General features: G+C 37.7%; 1 protein-coding gene across 3 annotated transcripts; it reads left to right on the plus strand.

Moving 5' to 3' along the window:
* The first annotated feature begins 317 nt into the window (after nt 1–317).
* LOC124175318 (probable cytochrome P450 6a14) lies at nt 318–9,677 on the plus strand. Of its 3 annotated transcripts, none has more exons than XM_046555428.1 (7): nt 318–803; nt 1,056–1,425; nt 1,503–1,840; nt 3,051–3,311; nt 3,382–3,633; nt 5,806–6,017; nt 6,878–9,677. In XM_046555428.1, the coding sequence occupies exons 1-6, from the start codon at nt 623–625 to the stop codon at nt 5,973–5,975; spliced, it is 1,572 nt and encodes a 523-aa protein (XP_046411384.1). In that variant the 5' UTR covers nt 318–622; the 3' UTR covers nt 5,976–6,017; nt 6,878–9,677. The 3 variants fall into 3 exon arrangements, with proteins under 3 accessions (XP_046411384.1, XP_046411383.1, XP_046411382.1); XM_046555427.1 differs by having other exon boundaries at nt 6,692–8,033; XM_046555426.1 differs by having other exon boundaries at nt 5,806–8,033.
* The last annotated feature ends 12,172 nt before the right edge of the window (nt 9,678–21,849 follow it).

Raw genomic sequence — 21,849 nt, forward strand, 5'->3', positions numbered from 1 at the left:
GTACATCCAAGTCCAATTACATTGATAACCCTAATTGATAGTTGAAATATAACGTAAATAAATTCTATGTTTCACTGACGTGTCCACGGAAGAAAAAAAGTTCACTTTCTATGATATTCGATGAGTTTTTCTTTCTTCCATCAAATCTTCTGTAAAATACAAACCTGCAAATGGCACAGCAACGAAGACTTGGTCAAGAGCGAGAGAAGGCGCACTAATTCGCTTCCCACTATAACCTACATACCGAGTAATTTCCTAGGAACAAAGTGGGAGGAGATTGCACCGACTACCGAGCTGCTCAGTTGGTTTAGCTCGCGGACTTTGTGCGTTCAATGTTCTGCATTATGAAGAGTGATTTTATTATAATTTGTCAATTAATTTAAAATCCCAAGTATCAACTGATTCTTAAATGTAAATCTGCAGGTTTGAATTTTCCATCGCCTGATCGTTGTGGCATTGAATACTGATTAAAACAACTATGTAAAATATATCAACATCATCATTAAGACTAATTTGAAACACATAGTATTAGTTGGAAGAATTTTTTTTTTTTTTCACGAATGCAAAGTGATTTAAAACACAGTAAAACTGACGTGATACTTCCTATTTCAACGGTAAAATTATGGGGCTTGCCAATTTTGTTCTGGAGTTCGCTGCTGCGGCGATTGCAATCACTTTAGCTGCGTGCGTCTATTTAAAGTATGTGACCTTCAACTACTGGAGTTGGAAAAACGTTGATTACGTCAAACCGGTTGTGCCTATTGGCAACATGGGACCGGTCTTTGCCGGGAAACGCTCATTTGGTAGGATAACCAGCATCATCCATGAAACGATCATGTGTTCAATTAGAAACAGAATATATTTAAAGTGTTCAAAGTTGTTTTTCGTCGTACTGGGTCAAAAAATGAACAATAAGATCAATAGCATAGGGCAGAAAATTGAAGAGTATCTCATCCCCGATATGCCGAGTCAAATTTTGAAAAATGATTAGTATTCCTTGTGGAAGATTTTACCTACAGAAGAACTGTCTATAACCGATCTGATGGGTATTCCAGGTGAAGTGATCCGCGACTCTTACTTGGACTTGAAGAATAGCCGAATTTTTGGCATCTTCATGTTCCATCAGCCGGTTCTTGTTGTTGCGGATCCGGACTTGATTCGCGTGGTCCTCACAAAAGAATTCGCGCATTTCCACGACCGTGGTATATACTGCAATGAAGAGTCCGATCCGTTATCGGGTCACCTCTTCTCGATTGCCGGCAGCAAGTGGAGATTCTTGAGGAACAAGTTGTCCCCCGTTTTTACCGCGAGCAAAATGAAACAGATATTCTTCACCATCAAGGAAATCTCCGAAACCCTGACTCAGCGCGTTGCAAAAGACGCCGAGAACTCAGAGCTCATCGAGGTCAAAGAACTCATGGCAAGGTTGGCTGACTGGTTTACGAATCAACCGATTACAAAAGTTATATTGGAAATATTGTATTGTTCATTGTCCATTCAAGGTTCTCCACCGATGTGATCGCCTCGGTCGCTTTTGACATAAAATGCAACAGCCTTGAGAATAAAGAGGCAGAATTCCGGACGATGGGTCGCAAGGTCTTCGAGCGACGAATACTAGTTAACGTGCTCGCGATCATCTGTCCATATGTTTTGCACCTGTTGAAAATTTCAGTCTTTGGGAAGGAGGCCCCGAAATTCTTCATCGATGTTTTCGAACAGGCAGTAAAGTACAGACGAGACAATAAAGTTGTCCGGAATGACTTTCTGGACGTTGTTATCCAGCTCATGAACAAAGGCTACATCGCCAATGACAATGATGAGACTTCACCTCCCTTGGCAGGTGGCTGAATATTTCATTTCCACTTTTGAATATGAATGGTTAAAGTGGTAGGTGCGGGTCTGAATTGTGAACTGTCAAAATTGAGACTGACCGTTAAATCGAGTGTCATTAGTTCGAATGGTTACAATCTTAAATAGTATGTCATTCCGAAGTGTTAAAATGAGAATTGCAAAAGATTCGGATAAAAATCTCAAAGAAACTGATGAGTATCGTGTTAGGGTGGGTCTTATTTTGGTCATGTCGGAATTTTTTTGCGCTTACCCCATAAAAGTAATCGACATATACATGTAGAAAAAAATCTGACTAAATCTCCGGTTTTTTCCCATAACTAACACGCTCCACCAAGTAGTCGATTTTTTACGTAAGAAAATGCATGTATTTGACATTTTTTAAGATAACTGTTCATTGCTTTAAAACTGTGTATCAAAAAAATCTTTTGTAAAATTTTCGTAAATCCAATATTCATCACATTATCAGCAAAGAACGGTCTTCATTTTTTCGCTAATAACGTGATAAATATTAGATTTAAGAAAATTTTACAACAGATCTTTTTTGTAGAGCATTAAAGTTCATACAGAATGGCCACAGGACATTTTTTTATGAAATATAGTTTTGAAGTAATCAACAGTTTTCTTTAAAATAATTTCAAATGCATGCATTTTTCCATATAAAAATGCAAGTACTTTGTAGGGCGTGGTAAAGTTATCGGAAAATTCGGGGATTTAGCCAGATTCTCTTCTATGCATGGGGCATTCCATGTGAACTCGACTGATGATTTTCCCTCACCATTTTTAATTCGTTTAGGATTTTTATTCCGTTCTCCGGTCGCAAAAAAGCACTTCTTAATTTGTTCAGATTTTTTCCTACAACCGTTAGTTTTTTATAGTTATTTAAACCTGTCTAAAAATTGCCATTTTTTGTTTTTTTTTTTTAATCTCGAAAAAATTTGAAAAATCTAATTTTTATGTATCGTGTGATTGAGACACGAAAGTATTGCGATACGAGCAATTCTGTCGCCTTGTGTTGTTAATTGTCATCAGAATCATGTTTATACTATTGTAAGCATTGCTTGATATCATTACTTTGAAATTTGAGTATTTCTAGCATACGCATCAGTATCGTTAACTTAATACCCATTATGGTCACTTGTACCGCAAAACTTTGACAATTCTGATGCTGTGACTTCGGCAACATCTTTCTGCCTTTGCAGCGTCTGAGGCTTCTTACCCTGAAGAAGATGTCGAGAATCGGAAAATCACGATGCTAGAGGGAGCAGCACAGGCCTTTGTCTTCTGGATCGGCGGCTTCGACACGTCGTCATCGACGGTGACCTTCTGCCTCTACGAGTTGGCGTTGCACCAGGTGTTGCAGGACAAAGTGGCGGAAGAGGTGAACAGAGTTTCGAAAGAATTCGGGGAACTGTCATACGAGAGCATCAGGGCGATGGTCTATCTTCACAAAGTCGTCTCTGGTCGGTTTTACGGATTCCAAAGTCCGGCACGATCCTTCGTATGGATACTAATGAAATCGACGATTCACAGAGACTCTGAGGAAGTATCCGGTCGTTCCGATTCTGAACCGACTGTGCAATGCAGATTTTGAGTTTCTGGGAACTGGCCTCCGCGTCGAGAAGAAGACCCCAATTATCATTCCGGTTCTCGGACTCCATTGGGATCCCGAACTTTATCCGGAACCGGAGAACTTCGACCCGGAACGCTTCGACGCGGCGAACATCGCCCGCAGGCATCAGTACGCCTACTTGCCGTTTGGGGACGGGCCGAGGAGCTGCATCGGTAAGGACGCTGTCTTTTCGTGATTACCTCTTCGAAAAACAATGGTGGTCTGTCTAACTCACCTTAGCCCTATGCGGCACAGCGTCTCATGTATGAGACACCTTTTTGAATCGTTTATTCAAGTTGTGCAAAATTTTTGAGATATCGCTGCCATTTTACTTTTTTTTTTTCTTTTCTTTCTTGCGTAATTGGATATTTAAGATGTCAATGTCAATGTTTTAAGAGGGACTATAATGATTCCGCGAATATAGTGAGCGCTGTAAATAAACATAGTGCTGAAAATGCTAGTTTTTAGAGAATAAATATAACTGTGGGAACGTTATGGGGACTAGAAAAATGACACTTGGTAATCTCGGATTTTTGGGGTGATTAAGAAAGAACCTTCGTCAAAATTTCAAAATTCAAGATGGGGGACCCAATATGGCGAACTGAAAATATAAAAATTATTCCTATTCGCTTCAAATTTGTTACTCGTGGGTTTTTGAGGTCGCCGAACACGTATCAGACATTACAATGGTGAAACTCGAAATGATGGATCTAATATGGGGGACTGCAAATATAAAAAAAGTCAAGCTGAGTGGCCCCGAAGTCTCCTGGCGGAAACGCGGTCATTTTTCGCATTGATAAAGGATAAAGGATGTCACTATTACGATTTTAGGTTCATTAACAACGACCCAAAAACTCTCAAGTTGCAAATTTCGAGCAAGTCTGATTCTGTTTTTTTTTATATTTTGACCACCAAAATGAATCCGCTATATAGAATTTTATCATTTTGAATTCAGATTCTCTATCAGTGTTTCCAAAAACCCCCAAGAAACAAGTTTCAAGAAAATCAGATCAATTTTCATATTTTCAGTCTGCCCTATTGGATCCGCCATCTTTGATGTCGTAATTTTGATAACGGAATCGCATTTGGTGTTCTAAAAAACCCCCGAGTGTGCATTTTCAAGCTCTTCGATTACTTCCACGTTTTCAGTCCACCATATTAGATCCTCCATTTTGAATTTTGAAAGTTTCTTAGATCTGACCACATTTTTTAAATCTAGAACCCTTATTCACCCAGTTTCAAGAAATTTGAGTGTAACAAAAAATATATGCTGCAAAGGGTCAATATGCTAGTCTAGAAATATTGAATGCATTTTGAGCTCAGAGAACGTCTTTAAATTGAATTCTTTGCCGTTTAACTGCATTGTTTGAATAACTGTAAAACTACCGAACTTATCGAATCCGAAATATAGTTTGCTCTAAATTGCAAAAAGTCGCGTCAATTCAGACTAAAATTACAAAAATCCTGTGATCCGTACTTGAGATATCATCGATTAAATTTCTACCTTCTCGTTAATTTCTCATTTTCCTTCGAAAGTTTTTCGATACAAAAGAATAGGGGAGCAAATCTATAACACTAAAGATTAAAGTTTTATTAAAGCTCGACGTTTTAAACTATAGAGAATCACCTCCTACAGTGTTTGGAAGATTTTGGCAGTCTGAATCGAAAGAGCTTTCCTCAACTTAGAACTTATCAGATTTTGGATTTGGTCAGTTCAGTATAAGTTTTTGAGTTGTTCCGTAAGCAAAATGAGAAATCAGATAAAAAATATGTATCTCGAGAGTGAATCGACAGGTTTTGATGACTTCGGTCTCAATCGACGCGCCTCTTAGTTCAGAACGGTTTACATTTATGATTCGATTTGTACTTTTCAAGTTATACTGATTAAAAAAGTTGAAAAACAGTGGAGAAAAATTTGCCGATGTTTTAAGAGCTCAAAACCCATCGAAACCTGAAGTCTTCAGCCTTTGTGGTCCAGCCAAAATACTTACTTATTTACTTTTTATTGTACTCCAATATTTCGTGTGATTAGAAAACTGCTGGACCGATTAAATCCTAAATTTGATCAATTCTGAGATGAGAAGAACTGCATCAATTCAGACTAAAATGATAAAAATCCGTTAATTCGTTATCGAGATATCGTCGGACAAAAAATTATATACACTTACATCAAACCGTCCAGCTAAAAATAATTAATTCAAATTGCAATCCTGGCCCTTAAGTTGGAGGGGGCGGGGGGAGGGGGGAAGGAGGGGGCACGAGTTTCCCCCCAAATTTAAGATGAATTTGGGATTTTTTCGGTAAGGTTATATTTGATAGAGAATTAATCTCTTTTGAAACTCCAGGCATGAGATTCGGACTGCTCCAAACAAAAGTTGGCCTTGTCAGCTTACTGTCCAAGTACCGCTTCACTCCTGGACCAGGTCTTCAGATACCTCTGGTGATGGACAACGCCAGCTTTGTCCAGGTTCCAGTAAACGGAGTAAAGCTCCGTGTCGAAATGCGAAGTTCATAATCAGTCTGAAACTCGGACACCTTCACTCGTGCCTCAGCCGTCGTGAGTTTGGCAAATAGCAAGACTATCATGCTTATAGGGCATTCCATGACAAATCACTAGGCTTTTCACTTCACCACTTTTGATTTGACTGAAATTTTTTTTTGTATTCCAGCCAAAGTCTCTGCGTTATGAATATTTGAACCTTTTGATACTAAATTCAACTTTTTCCCTAATTCTGAAAAAAATCCCTACAAATTGCATTTTTCATTGCGACAACTTTAAGAACAACCCTATGATGATTTCATTGTTCTCGTAATTTTGAGAACTAATTTAAATCGCCAGCGTTTCAAAAATTTCAAAACAAGTCACAATTTTATTGTTCATCTCTTCTAAGTTGGCCCCATGAAGGAACCATTTCTTGTATATTCTATCTTTGAAAGTTCTCAAAATTTGTATAATCTTTGGAATGTCAAAGTTTAAAACATTGTAAAAATTCCAAATTGATTTAGAAAAATGAGAAAAAGAATCACACTATCATGAGACCAACCTTAAAGTGATCGAAACGAGGAAAAAAGATTCTGAATATCCTTTCAAAATCCTCAACAATGTTCAAACTGCCCCCAAAAATATACCAAAATTGATCCCATCGTTGGACTCATCTTTGAACTACTGGAATGAAAAATTCAATTTTTTGAGGATTTGGCAAAAGGACAAAGTTTGAAAACTGATTGCAGATTCATAACTTGCGGCTGTCCATATAGAAAAAAAAAAATTAACAAAAACAAAATAGGATCGTTCTGGAAGTTCTACGTATCAGCTTCAAAATTCGATTATTCCGAGTGGAATGCCCCCTATACATGTATTTACTGCCTGGCTGTGCCGTTACCCTCTTATATTATAAGCTCGTGAATCACCACCAGCGTCAGGAGATCGATGAGAAGAATGAGAGGGTGACAGGAGGCATAAAATAAGGTATAAAAAGGGGCTGCAGAGGTGCAAAAGCTAATTCCCGGATGACAGATTGACTCCAGAACGTGACAGTACGTGTAACGCCTACATACGTATGTATATGGGGCAGTCCATATGAAACCGACTGACCCTTGACCCGCTCATTTCGTATTTTGATGTTTTTTTTTTTTTGTATTTCCTTGTACCTACTGAAATCATTCTTTCAAAATTTCTTGAGATTTTTGTCACAACTCGTCCAAACACAATAAATTATTCAAAATTTCACAAAAGTTCGCACAAATTTTTTTTTTTCAATACTCATAGCTTTTTCAAAAACAGATATCAATATGAAATGCTATGTCTTTTTTTCGTTTCCAGTTGCAGTTCCCTAAGGAAAATACGAAAAAAGAAATCGAAATTCATTTACATATATTTTCTTCGGTTTTAAACCCAAAATACTTTTTTTCAAAACTTGGATCCGTTTTATTTTTTTGAAAACAATGGCTCCACGCGCTGTAACGAATAGAAATAAAATACAAGTTATGAATATCACAAGCTTCCAATTTTTCGGTACTTGTACAAATATTTCTTGAAAAATGGTGAAGTTTTTCCAAAAAGCCAAAATAATACAAATGTTGAAACAAAAAAACCTAGGTTTAAAACTAAAGAAGACCTGAGAATGAATATCTATTTTTTTTTTCTTATTTTCTTTATGGAACTACAACTCAAAACGAAAAAAAAAGACACAGCATTTTAAATCGATATCTGTGTTTGAAAAAGCTACGTGTATTAAAAAAAAATTAAAAATTGAGCTTTTGTAAAATTTTGAAAAATTTATTGTCTCTGGAAGCATTGAGTGAAAAGTCTAAAAAAATTCCGAAAGACTGTTTTCAATAGGTACAATATAATAAAAAAATTTCAGCAAAGTCTAAAATGGTCGGGCTCACGGGTTGGTCGGTTTTGTATGGACTGCCATCGTATGTGAACATATGCAACATGTTAACGTTGGCTTTAAGTAACCTAACGAAGTTGAAATGCTCACAATGAGGTTGATTCAAAATGTCAGCTTTCTTCCTCCGCAGCCTTAAATCCAGGCTTATAACGAACCAAGGAGTGTTTCGCTGAAGCAAGAATTTTATACAGTAATTACGAGAGATTATAAAAAAAAAAAACCGGTGTAAACAATAGAAAAAATATAAAACAACCAATCTATTTATGCATAAATGTTTGAGCGAGCCAGTTATTGACAAGCTAGAAAAAACAAAAAATACCAAGTCAATTCGGCATTAAAATTTTTATCGTGAACGTAAAATAAGGGTTTTTTTTCTTGTAACGAAAACTATACTTCAATTTGATTGATTTTCAAAGCACGCAGCCTTGTTTAATTGATGCCAGTTACGAATAACGTTCTCGAGATATTTTCAACTGGGTCTTTTCGTATGGAAAGCCAGGGTGAGAACCGTGTGTTTGCAGTATTCCAATCCCGCTTAGCCCTGTTTTATGTTTTTAATTTTCTTCCACGTCCTATTTAGCGAGGACGTTCTACGGCCAAACGACCAGACGCCAGTACAGTAAACCTAATTGTCACGCTCACTCTCTTCCCATACTGCCGGGATTTAATTATTCATCACCGGTGAAGATTACATTTTTGCTGCAAACGAGCATGCACACCTCATTTTAATTTTTCATCACTCTAACGAAACTGCCGCTCGTAGCTTAAACAACTTTTTCTATAAACGTATGACAACGGGAATAAAATTTTTTATTGCGATTATTTCGACGTTATTTACTGTAAACATTTTCTTTGCAAGGGTTTCTCAAAAATAAATCGTACTACATCGTAGAAGAAAAATTTTGTATTTATTGTTACATCGAAATTATTAACATTATCGCACAAAAAAGTCAATTTTCGGTCTAAGTTAGGATTTGGCATATAATGCTCCAAATACTTGTTTGATCAAAACAAACGGCGAAAAATTAAGATTTATTACCTGTTAAGAGAGGAAAACAAGAAAAAAGAAGCGTGACAGAACTGAGCAACGTTCTGCATCAGTTTACCTGCAACGAATAAATTCTTTCGTTGAATTGTGTCGCAGCGAAGACAATGCAATGCCGAAGAACCGAATTAAAAGTTCCCTTTCACGATTCAGAGGTGATTTATTTTCATTCTGGGCGCTGTCTTTATTCTTCGATTATTAATTTCAACTGTGGATATAAAAACGATTGCTATTAAGCAAGGGCAAACAGTATGAAGACGATATAGACATTAGATATTAGACAAGACCAGCATTGTCCAAAATGCAAACTTTCCTTGTTACAGCAATGTGCAGTGCGTTTGCTATCAGCTCTCCCGCATTTTCAAACTGTTTCATATCTCTCGGAAATTGCTGGCATGTATCACATGCAAGAGACACAATTTGTAATTTCCATCGCATAGCCGGAAAACGCGATTAAAGTGGACTGAAAATGAGGGAGAAAAATTTTCGATAACGTAAAAATTGGCTACAGTACAAAGTTATTAAGAAATTTGACCGGAAATCGTTATTTCTACTATGATGCATCACATTATAATTTGAAATGTCTATGATTTTTGTCTTTTTATCAGTTTTTTGCCTCAGTGAATCAATTGCTATCTATATTTTCGTTACATTACTCTAAGCCAGGAAACTTAAGAGTTTCGTAAATATTGTTCATGAACATAATTATTCCTATCGAATATAGTTTCATGAAGAATTATATAAAAACTATATCAAATACATGAATCCGCAATTTCATGTTCCCAGTATTTGTTTCCACGTCAGCAGAATGTCATTCAATCTGAGCAAATTATAAACAATATATAGAAACTCTTCTCATTAATTGAATAATTTTATTGACTGTAGTGAATGAACAAGATTATCACTTGATTGAACTCAAAAATACACTTGAGGAGATTTTTTGTCCAAATACGTATTCAGTCAAATAATTATGAATCAATCGTTTCCAACTGTATTTAATAAGCATAAAAACGCAGGTCTTACATTAGAGATGATCCAAGTTTATTCTGCAAGTTAATGAAATTATAGAGATGCCGAAATGAATGCGATAAGTGAGAAAATATGAATTCTGAATATTTGTTCCTTGAGGCAGTATAAATTTCAATGTGAGTAATGAACACCCTAAATCAATATCATATTCCTTGATGGAAGATTGCTAGTGAATATAATTCGTACATCACGTTTTTTTTCAGCTGTACCTACAAGTACCAACATCATGGAAAGGAGCATTTATCTTGTCTGAAAGAAGTTAAAACGTGGGTTTTTCTTCCCTTTTCGTACAACAGGTTCTCTCGTGATCTGATCTCTGATCCACGTGAGAACCGGAGAGTGTTTCCAACGTTAGGCTCAACTCGGGACTTCCTTGATCTGTATCAACGCGACATCGAGCACGTAATCATTCGGAAATTCCTCGGTTATTCCGGTCCCCCTGACACATATCCGATATGTGTCCGGCGGGTTTCTGCTCCCTCATCGCTCGACTCTTTCCATTCGCTCGCGAGAACTCATATTGTAAGAACACGTGTGTTAAGGTATGTATTGTGTACCTACCTACGTACAGGCTGTTTCCAACTAAACTCTGCTATATGTTGGGTAGCCTACCACTGAGGGGAACAAATATCGGTAATACAGACCTACCGAGTTATCGATAGGTAGCTTGTTTGAAGTCCTCGCGAGTGGGCTAAATTTGCCCGTGTTGCCAAGTTGTGTGGATTTGGCCAAACAATTTGGTTCCGTTGTTTATAACTTATGCTAAAACGTTCATTGATCACGTTCCTAAGTTACGTTAATGTGACTATGGCTCGGTAGGTCTGCTTTACCGATATTTGTTCCTTGAGGCTAACTTCGTCGATGTTAGTCAAAATCTATTTATTTTGTTTGCCAATGCATCAGCCGGGTCCTGCCAACCATCTTCAGGTTACGTAATGGTTATAAATGTTTAGTTGGATATTCATTTGGCTTATTACCAAGTATAATTTGTGTGGATGATTTACATGATTATTATGGCAGTTATCCATGGCGAATTATAAGATATTTTATTGAAAACGACCGCTAATAAGAACAATCAGATATTTGTTCCCGTTACTGATAGGTAATTAAAAATACTGAGGCGTTCACTGAGAAACACCCTGTATATAGAGCATTCCAGCCATCTCGACCTGGACAAGACACTCACTATTTCTAATTTTATTTTCGTTGTAGTAATTTTTGATAATACAATGGATATTGTTACACCAACGGTTTGATTATTGTCGGAGCTTGAAGAAAATGTAGTATAGTTAACTATTCGATGTTATTATAGTTGTTGACGATACATTTTACGTTTATTGGAATATCAAATCTACTTGTCCAGTTTACCACATTTCTCTCAGTTAAATAAGCTCGTTAACGTAATTTGTTGTTGCATCAATATCAATTTAATGCAATACTCTGAAGCGTAAATATAGTACAAGTGACAAGAATTCAAATATTACATTACGATACGAGTGCACAAAGTAGGTGTTTTCCGCACAAGCGGACTTCAAAACAACAAGAGAGCGAGTGTGGCCCACGCAGCGTACGAGTATCGTATACTATTTTTCCTATTAAGTTGCGCAAAGTTCGATCCATATAATTATTATGAAAATTGTGATGTATAAAACAGTATCGCGCGTACATTCCTATACATTCCCACACGCTCTTCTCAGCGTTTGGAAAAATGACATTTCGCGAACGTAAATGCGTGCGAAAAATCCAACTTTGCGCACGATAATGGGAAATGAATATTAATACATTGGAACTTCACGGCTTTTTCAAGAGCCTCTGCTCGTGAAGCCGTGATGCAGTGAGGTTTTGTCCTGAGTGTGAACAAACTTGATGATTTAAATGAATTAAAAGCAACCCCTTTGTTGATTCGGAAGAAATGGCTCAGGTACTGCCCAGCCAAAAAACCCTGGTGAACTATTCGTAGTTTCAATCACAGACTCGGGCAGGTTAGAATATCGTCACCGCGTTTTTTCAGATTCAGGCTGCATTTTAACACTATCTTGCGGACTCGAGTAGACCAATTAGCATTGCGAAGTTCCTGCCATAGACCTATAAATCTATGTTCGTGCCTAATCTTTTTTATTGCGAGAGATTTCCTATCCGCAGACCAGAGCGAATGCCGTGGAATGCTCTCAGGATCCTCAAATGTCAATCGTCGGGCACGGATTGCTCAATACCGTACACCTGTATTCGTATCACCGTAGCTGAAAACTAACCAATCGTCAACGAGCAATCTATGAGCCTTGTCAGATAAGAGAACAAACTGTATTAAACATAAGATTTAATGAGTGAATCAAATCGTGTGCATTCAGTTATTCAAATGAAATATAACGAAAAATAGTGAGCTATGTAAAATCAAGAAAATAAAGTGAATCCAGAAGAACTTTAATTAATTGTAATGATATTAATTATTGAAGTGAAATTGTCTTCTTGGATATAACAATTTTTTCGGTTGTTCCGTCAAAGACCTCCATATCCAAGAAAACAATTTTACTTCAATACTTCTGAGGTCAAGAAAATACTATTCATCAATAATAATCATTGCCTGATTTCTGTGTTATTTTAGCGCTTAGCTGGCTATATAAGTAATTGACGAGAAATATTATTATTTGGCACGATTGCATAGGTTGCTTTAACTCTGGCCCCGAATTTTTTTACATTTACTTTGAAAGCTATTGCAACGGTTCAAATATTCCCGCTGAGAGTCGAAATACTCACTATGAAAAGAATCCGACTCATAGGGTCAGTCACGTGGTGTGCTCCTTTACCAATTATCTACGCTTGTTTTTTCAGAAAGTCGTTTTCTCGGTGCCTGACTTGAGAGCACGGCATGTAAAATGTACTCTTTTAACGTATTTGAAAGATTTTCTGAAACTCATGTGAAGTTCTAACTAAGTGTTCATCAAAACGTATCTTGGAAAAATAAAGATCTCGACAAAGATACAGTCATTAAAATTTCGGTACCGACAACGATTAATAAATCAAGACGAAGAACACTATTCAACGTCATTATTCTATATCAATAATATTGAATACAAGTTCGAATTTTTAAGATAATACGTAAAAGTGTGAGTGAATATTCGATCGAGACTAATTTTGTAGAATAAACCCAAATTAAAATAATTAAACGCATCGTTGGTTTAAGTTAGAGATTATAACATGTATATGTACATATGAGACACGGATGGATTAATAAACAGTTTAAAAGATAAAAATGTATCATGAATCGTATATAAAAATTAACAAATCAAATAAATTGATCGTCCCGACTTATTGCTCGAACATTTGTATGTATTAATTACTAAATAAACCTGGGTAGAATACGAAAAGCTGATTATTAGTAATAATATTTTATTATACGATAATTATAGTCACACACTATATCTGCATAATTTTTTGTTTAATACGAAATGATTCCAATGGGCCGTACTGGCTCGCTGTAAGTGCGGCCGATTGACATGGAAAATCTGTTGTCAGTCAGGTCGGCTCTGTGCTCTAACACTGCTCGTACGCGGATGTGAGCTAGCACGGCTGCTTTGCCTCGAATACTTGTGCTGACCGCTGGTCAGCTGGCAGATATATACGGAAAATCCGGATTGATCCGGTTTTATCACTGTCCGGCCACTGCTTCACCGGAAATGGAAGAAGGATTTAGCCGTTGGTGAAGCTGAGTCAATCCGTCGTGTTGAGTCGTGGGTCGGTTCACTATAGATGTATTGTATCCTGCTGACGTCATTTGTGTGTGTACACACAGCGTCAGACATCGCGACATACTAAATTGTCTGCAGGAAGCAATATTAGGGAGGAGACCACGGAGCATTAAAGAGGAAGTAGTATAACAAGGCGGGTTCTGGATAGAAACACCTTCCTTACCGACCAAGCCGCCTATCCGCCGACCAATCCGCCTATCCGTGCATCCCAGACGCAAACCCTTGAAGGTTACTCCCACTCTCGTAAGATAAAATGTGCTCTGCCAACCGCTCGTCGGTAAGAAAATCTCCCAAATGACCATGATTGTCGGTAAAAAATCCTCCAAAGGACCATGATTGTCGGTAAGAAATCCTCCAAATGACCATTATTCTCGGTGAAAAATGCCTAAAATTGCCGTGGTATTTTCCCTTGTGGGATAAATTGTGCTCTTTGTCGGTAAAGAAGATCATGACATCGAGCGGGATCGATAACTGCATTACCGAGCGCACTCCGTGAATCCTCAGGCGTTCGAGCGGACCCCGTGGATCCTGGAACGTTCGACCGAGAATCCTGGCATGTGTCAAGTTTTGAGAGCTTTCAGAAGGTTCGAGAAGATTCTCACGGCCTTGAACGAATCTAGACTGACAAACAATTCGTCCGACGTGTTTCGACTCGACGGTGAGCGACATGCGGTCAAAGGATTTCGGTGCGACGTTGAATTCTGAAAGACCCGCTCTGACCTTCAACGAATTTCAGACAAACAATTCTCGGAATCGTCCGACGAAAACAATACTCGGAATCGTCCGACGAGTTTCGACTTGACGGCGAGCGGTCCAGGACCGTGAGAAAGAGCTTCTTTGACCCTGAAAGATTCTCGGAATCGTCCGACGAGTTTCGACTTGACGGTGAGTGGCCTGCGGACAACGGATTGCGGTGCGACGTTGAATTCTGGAAGGTTCTGAAATAAACTCTTAACTAGCAGGAGAGAGGTTCTGAATTAACGGTTGATATTGACGATGCAAAATATTTTATTGAAAAAAACAACTTAAGATTACAGTTTAACATGAAATGCATAATGCTCATATATGAGTGTAATTACATGTTTCTTACTCAACGATATCGTACCCATGCTTTACGTAATGAGAATGAATAACTGTTCCAGTAGATACCGATTGTCTTTTGTGTTTGATTAAAAAATTTCGCAGTAACAATACGTTTTGAGCTGCACAGTTTGGACGCAATATAGCATGATGCGTACAATTTGAATTCGTGTCTGACATTTTATTCAATTTCTGCAACGACGGACAACCCAAATCCATCAAATCAACGACTTCAACTTTTTCACCCAGAATTTTCTGCAGCCAACTTTTCTTCTCCAAACCTTTTACGTAAACTGTTGAAGCATTACGCAGCGACATTCATTCGATGGTGAAGTCAAGCTTCTCGAAAAGTAAATCACCATCTTCCCAGGATAGTCCATGATAAATCCGTGACAGCCACAAATTTTCGCTTTTGAATGTAGCGAGTAAATAATTCCAATCGTACGGAGGTTCGAAGAGAAAAATTGACGGGTTGGTATCTTCGTCTAGTGACACAACTGCCAACTCTTTTGGTGTAAAACCGGGACCCGGTCTTCTAAATCCTTGTACGTCGACGATGAACTCCATCGCGAAAAATACTGAATCGATTGTCACAACGTTCAAGGTTTTTATACCAATTTTCTCACCCCACCACTCAGTGGGTTATATTCAATTATACGATGATGTAAAATCAAGCAGTAGGCAGATGTGCCAGTAGGAAAGTTATTTTTAGCCTCAAATTCGATACGAATATCTACCGATCCAGATTTCAGAGCCTCGTTTTCTTTCGAACAGTCGATGAAAATCAGAGGTTTGTACTGTAGAAATTTGCTCTTCGTCAACAGAGGCTCGAGTTCTTTGCCGTAATAGGTGGCTTGAAAGTTTGCGTACATCTCGTACAGTAAAGCAAAGCGATTGTGACCTATATCCAAGTTCAGGTTACCGTACGGATAATACTCGGAATTCAAGAAGAGCTTGACGTCAATAATGTTACAGTGATCAAGATGACTGGCATTTTTGCCGGCTTTGATTTTTCGATTCCTTTGAAAACCAAGCACGACAAATCGCGGTTTTTCCAAATGGGTGGACGTTTTCACAGTCCAAACGTGTTTCGTGGTTGCCGGTAGCAAAGGATATTCGTACAACTCCCAACTGCGGAAGCTCATGGAGACTGGTGTATCTTTTTCAATGATATTCAACAGTGCGATTTTTCGTTGATCCGAGAGCTTCACATAGGGTACTAACCATTCCACCTAATCGATCACGATTCTAAAGTCTTCGTCTTGATTTTGAACGATGGCATTTAAATCACTTTTTGATCTTGTAAGAATCAGCTCGTGTTTCGCGTTAACGACGATCTTGTGATAGTCTTCAGCGAAGCCCAATATCATGCTCAAGGGAATAACTACGTCAAAGTTGCCATCGGCATCAGTTAATTTTTTTGTTTCCTGAACATCGAGCCATCCAGCATTTTCCATAAGCCAACTTTGACCAGGGTTGAGCGAAGCGAAACCTTTCAGCAGGCTGATAAGACCAACGTTTTTACATTTATCAATCTCTACAGCGTTTAGTTCGTACCGTACATCTTCGAACAAATGGCAGATGGCGTTATTAACTGAAGTTGTGATCGCTGCTACAGTGCCGTCCGATTTGAGCAATTTTCCAGAGATATGCAGCGAACTCTTGCTCGGTAATACATATAAATCCTGATGCTGAACGGTGATTCGAATCTCATCGCTGTTGTTGAAAGTTGACGATGCGTACGGTTTGTGTGCGTGTATTTCTTGGTGGGCGATTGATTCGTCAGAGACGACAAGTGTTTGAATGCTCAAGATTTCCTCCTCCATGGTACGTAGCAGACAACGAAACAGCAGAATCGCAGTTTTATTTGTCGGAAATTCCTTTTCCAAAAGGTGTCAGCTTTAGACCCAGAGCTATTAGGAACTCCACGTTTCGACGTGTTAGCGGTTCAGGAATCGATCGATGACTGACTGACTAATATAATTCTTTTTGGACAATCTGTTATATACAATACCCATCTGTTATTGCGATTTGATGTGCAGTCTCAAAGTTATAACTTCTCCGCGACAATTAACCAGATCTCCGTTTTGATCGACTAACCGAAGCTATACGTGATCTATGGTCTTGACGGTGATCGGAAGGTAAATGACGTGCGACGGCACTTCCACGACCTTATATCCCGGTGGAACGATAGGGAAAAATTCGTGAATAGTATGCACTTCATGTCCATTGACGTAGGCGCCCGTTGTAATGCTGCATTCGACTCGCAACGCGTTGACCTTGACAATAGTTACAGGCATATCCGAATGGTGCGTTTGGTTAGGTGCCAATACGCGCGGTGTAAATCCGAGAAGCTGACCAATAGAATCGTCAGGTTCTAAATTTACGATATAGTTACATTTGATTTCGCTGCATAACGTATTGTTTTTAGGCTTTATGCTGATCTCAATGTTGGTATTTTTTAACGCGTCTTGAACATACTTTTCAATATCCTCAATTTCGTAGCTGCCAGTGGATAGAGTGACTACCTTATCGGCAACAACTTTCACCCGATTTTTCAAACACAGGGGCCATATTTGGTGAATCTTGTTAGCATCTTTTCCTGAAATGTGGTGAAAAACCCTAAAGTTTAATCTGGAATTACACAAAGAACTGTGAAAAAACTTGGTGCCTTAGGACTTTTCAGAACATTACAGAAAATTTCACCATGAACTTTTATAGTGATTCAGGAAAAATCGGGGACCCATAAAATACAAATCAAGACGTTTCAAATTGTAGAACTCAACCTTACACATTTTTCAAACTCTCGCAGTAACGAAATAAGTTTATAGTAAATAGAAAATATCCGGTATCGATTTTACTTAAAAAACGTAAAACTAATTATATCAGCACTTATAAATAGAAACAGAAAATTGCTAAACTTTAGATAAAATTTCTACATTTTCTAATATGACTAAGTACGGAATTTCATCGAGATCGAGATTAGATTTTGAAAACTCGTTTAACTGAATACGAGAGTTTTTCGATTCCACATATAATATCTGTGGCTTCCACATGTGTTACAGATTCAACGAGGACGAGGATTCGCTGCACAGATACATATATGCATATATATGTGCACGGAAACATTTATCTACATATGTATATGTGCGTTAACGCACACAGAGGCGAGGTAACTGCATTAAATGTATCTGCAGACGCATGGAAAACCGAAGCCAAGCGGCCGATATTTGTCTAGAAATCACCCTATTATGATAATCCAGGATTATGAGAACTCCGATGTGGTTCAGAGCCGTTATTTTTGCATTCAAATCTACTCGCCCGCGCTCTTCCTCTCTTCTTGTCTCCGTCTCAATCTCCACAACGAAATTATACCTTATATATACAGGAAAATCAGTCGTTAGCAATAAGCTATATCAATTCCATTCAATTCGCTGTACACCTATGCCAGAGGTACGGAAAACCGACTCGCAGGAAACTTTGAACAGAACTCTATTAGATAAAGTTTTCTCATTTACTGCAGATGATTCTTATACAATTTTATAATTGGCGTTAATAGATGCTAGTGCCAATGTATTCAAAAAAATGCTCAAATTTGTAGATAGAAAACAAACTTTATCCTATATGAAGTGTGAGCAGACTAATTCTGAGGAAAAAAAATCTGTATCGCAAATGGTTTCCAATTTTTTATTTCTACGTCGTAAAAGTGTCTCGAAATTGTAGAAAATAATATTTTTTATGGTACCAAAAAACTTGTTCCGCGTTCGTTCGAAGTTTAACTTAATTGTGTCGTATTTCAGCAACGAGACGATTTTTTTTTTCGTATACTCCACGTAGCAGGAAATACTGGGGTGAAGCATATTGATTTAATATATTTTTGCTACATTGCGTAATATTTCAGAGAGATTGAAGTGACTTTATTCTACGAAGTTTAAAATATTTCGGATACATTACAAAATAGTCCAGAAACATTGCGGCGCAATAATTTTGCAAGGCATAAAATATTTCAGACATATTTCGCAAATCTGCACAAATATTGCAGCAACGTACCTTTTGCAAAGTTTTCAACATTTAAAATATTTACCCGCGGCGGAGTTATCAATAAGCTGAATAGGCTGCAGCCTAGAGCGGCAAATTTTGGCCGAGAACAAGTGAGGAAATCCTAAATATTACCATAACTTTTTTGGTGCATTCGAAGCATGCATGGAAAATCGAAAGTTTACAATTCTTCGGTAATCGTAATAATATATCAGTATGGATTCATTAAAATTAAAAACTGGAAAAAATCTCGCAAATAATACGTTTATATAACGCGAGCATGTTTTACGCGTTTTTTCATGCGTGTTTGCCGTACACAAAGTATCTGTTTTTATGACGACAGAGTGAGTCTGTGAATACGTATGCGTGGAGTACAGAAAAGAACACGCTTCATTCCTAGGAGTAGTCTTTCCAGTACTGCGCGCATGCGCTGTCGCAAATACATCTAACATTACGCAATACGTTACCATAACCTCAATTTTGTGCTTCGTGAAAAAATGCGTAACATACTCTTGTTGAATAAAGAATTGTGTGCAACAAGGTGGTAACGGTCTTTCGCCTTGCGTATAATATTTGTAATATTTGTCCTCGGCTCACCTACGACTCATATATTGCGAAGTTACACTCAGCCCGAAAATAGTTTTCCTCCCTGTTACACAATATACTAAATTGTACCGTTCGCCTTGAATGCTGCTTGAACAAAGGCAGGTAGATCATAATTTGACAGAACCTTTTTAGTAGAACATTAAATTCTATACAACAAAAAAAGCCGAGGATGGCATATATCTATAGTTGAAATGCGATGCGTTTGAGACGGTGAAAAACGCATCTACAAAACGACGCTTTGTCATCGTCCACGGTCTTACATACAGATCTCAGAACTCACCTAAGTTCTAATACATAACCTAAGTTTTTAGTTTTAATGGAGGCAAATCGTAATTCTCGGGGTTTCAAATTACTCATGTCACATAAATTAATTAAACATAACCAATAATATATCTGTTCTACTATCCGCACGCGAAAAAACACGGTCAACTGTCAGCCTGGTTGCATTAGTTTGAGTTGTTTCCGCCAAATGACGCATCGCACAGTGACAATCCCAATATTGTGCAATGTGCGGGTACCGATCATCGCATTAAAGAAGTTTCGACTCATTCTCTGAGTTTGATTAATTGGAAAGAGAGAGGATTGAAAGCGGATTCTTCCCTGGACTAGAAATCAGGTAAATGGGGTCCATTTTCAGTAGTCTGTGGTTTCAAGACAACCTCGCAGCGATGGTCGGACTGGACCGCGGTTTCCGGGCCGTCGACCCAATTAAGGATTCCTGCCGGAGGGTCCTGCATTCGGGATCGATGTTCATCCACGGCATCTCGGATTTTGATGTTCACAAAAACGTGCTTGATGGGGCAGAGAATTTAATCACAAGGACGTAGGGTCGGCATTTGCGATTAATTCCTTACCTGTGGTTATCAATAAAATATACTCCTGCAGGCCATGCGAAATGCCAACCGGCATTCTCGGTCAGCCAACGCGTGTCATTTCGTCCTCCAGGCATTAATTAACCCCAGCCTATACAGCTGTACATTTGTAACTGGATTAGTCGAGCACTCCGAGGATCACGAGCCCAGAATTTACGTCTGAGTCTCGGGTTCAAACGGACGGACCGAAACATGCCCCGCATCATTTCACTCCCCCCCAAATGAATAATAAAAACCAATCAATGCGTCTGATCCGTGATACTCGAGGAACGAGTTGCTCAAGATTCCCTAGAAATACCCTTTTTCCTTTTTTCAAACGATACGCCAAATCAATTCAAAACTCTGATAAACTTTTTACAGTGACACAAGCCAAAATTCTAATGACTCGATGATGAATGATAAATTGACGTTACAAATTGTAATTGAGACTACTATGAAATACAAATTACATATTTAACGTAATTAAACGCACATTAAATACAAATTATAAATTGGAATGTTTTTAATTTGGAAAAATAAAATACGAATCACATCGTGTTTTGTAATTAGAACAAAATAAAATACCGGTTATATTTTCGGTTTGGTAATTATCCGTACACAATTTGGATTTACTGCGGCAGTTAATTGTATTGCAAAATTATAATCGGATAAAGAAAAGGCACAAAACAATCAATCAACAATTAGTCGTAAAAAATACAATAAAACTGAAATTAATTACTGTTTCGAAATACAATTTGTATTTTTTTTTCCTTATTGCAGAATACAGGTACAATATGTATTTTATTTCACTCTGGTCACAAAATACAAAGATAATTTGTAATTTATTTTAACATTATTCGAAAATTTTTACATATTTGAGATACCGCAGATTTTATTAAACAATGTAAAATATTTGAAAGTGTTTCATAAAATTTCAGAACAACGGGAATTTTTTCAACGGGTTCGGAACTTTGACCAAAGTATAGGCATATGATTTCTTTTCATTATCTGTTAGGTTTTAATAGATTTTGAAGAAACTTTTCCGATTACGATAACATGTTCAATATCAATTTCCCTAGAAATTACACCATCATTTTCAATTCCTTTGTAAAATCCCTCCTGAAACGTTTTTCAATCACGTTAAAGTAATCTGAATATAATTGAAGACATAATTAAAATTCAAAAATCATCTTTCAAAATTTTTCAACGCATTTTAGATATTTTGTCCATAAGTGTTCATAAATTTCTACACAGGCTAAGAAGAAAAGTCGATAGACGTTTATCTAGTAACAGATTCAACTTTGACGAGCCTTTTATCGCGACTGAAGTGGCAACGGATCAGATCAAGAGGCGCGGCTAGCTAATATCTGAGCTGCAAATTGAGATAAATCGCCGGACAAAATTCGGAAGCGATCGATTCATGCTGTCAGTCTATCAAGATTTAGGTTGACGTGTCTAAATACGGTCGAGAATACGTTTTTCCGTCCGATTATGCGTTCCATTTGACAGATTAACTTTTATCGTTTGATGCAAATGATCATTAATTGCAACGTGTATGAAAAGTGACTTGTTTCAAATTCTTTCACTCTTGTGCACT

Source organism: Neodiprion fabricii, chromosome 2 (assembly GCF_021155785.1).
Source record: "Neodiprion fabricii isolate iyNeoFabr1 chromosome 2, iyNeoFabr1.1, whole genome shotgun sequence".
In the NCBI taxonomy this organism is placed as follows: Eukaryota; Metazoa; Arthropoda; class Insecta; order Hymenoptera; family Diprionidae; genus Neodiprion; species Neodiprion fabricii.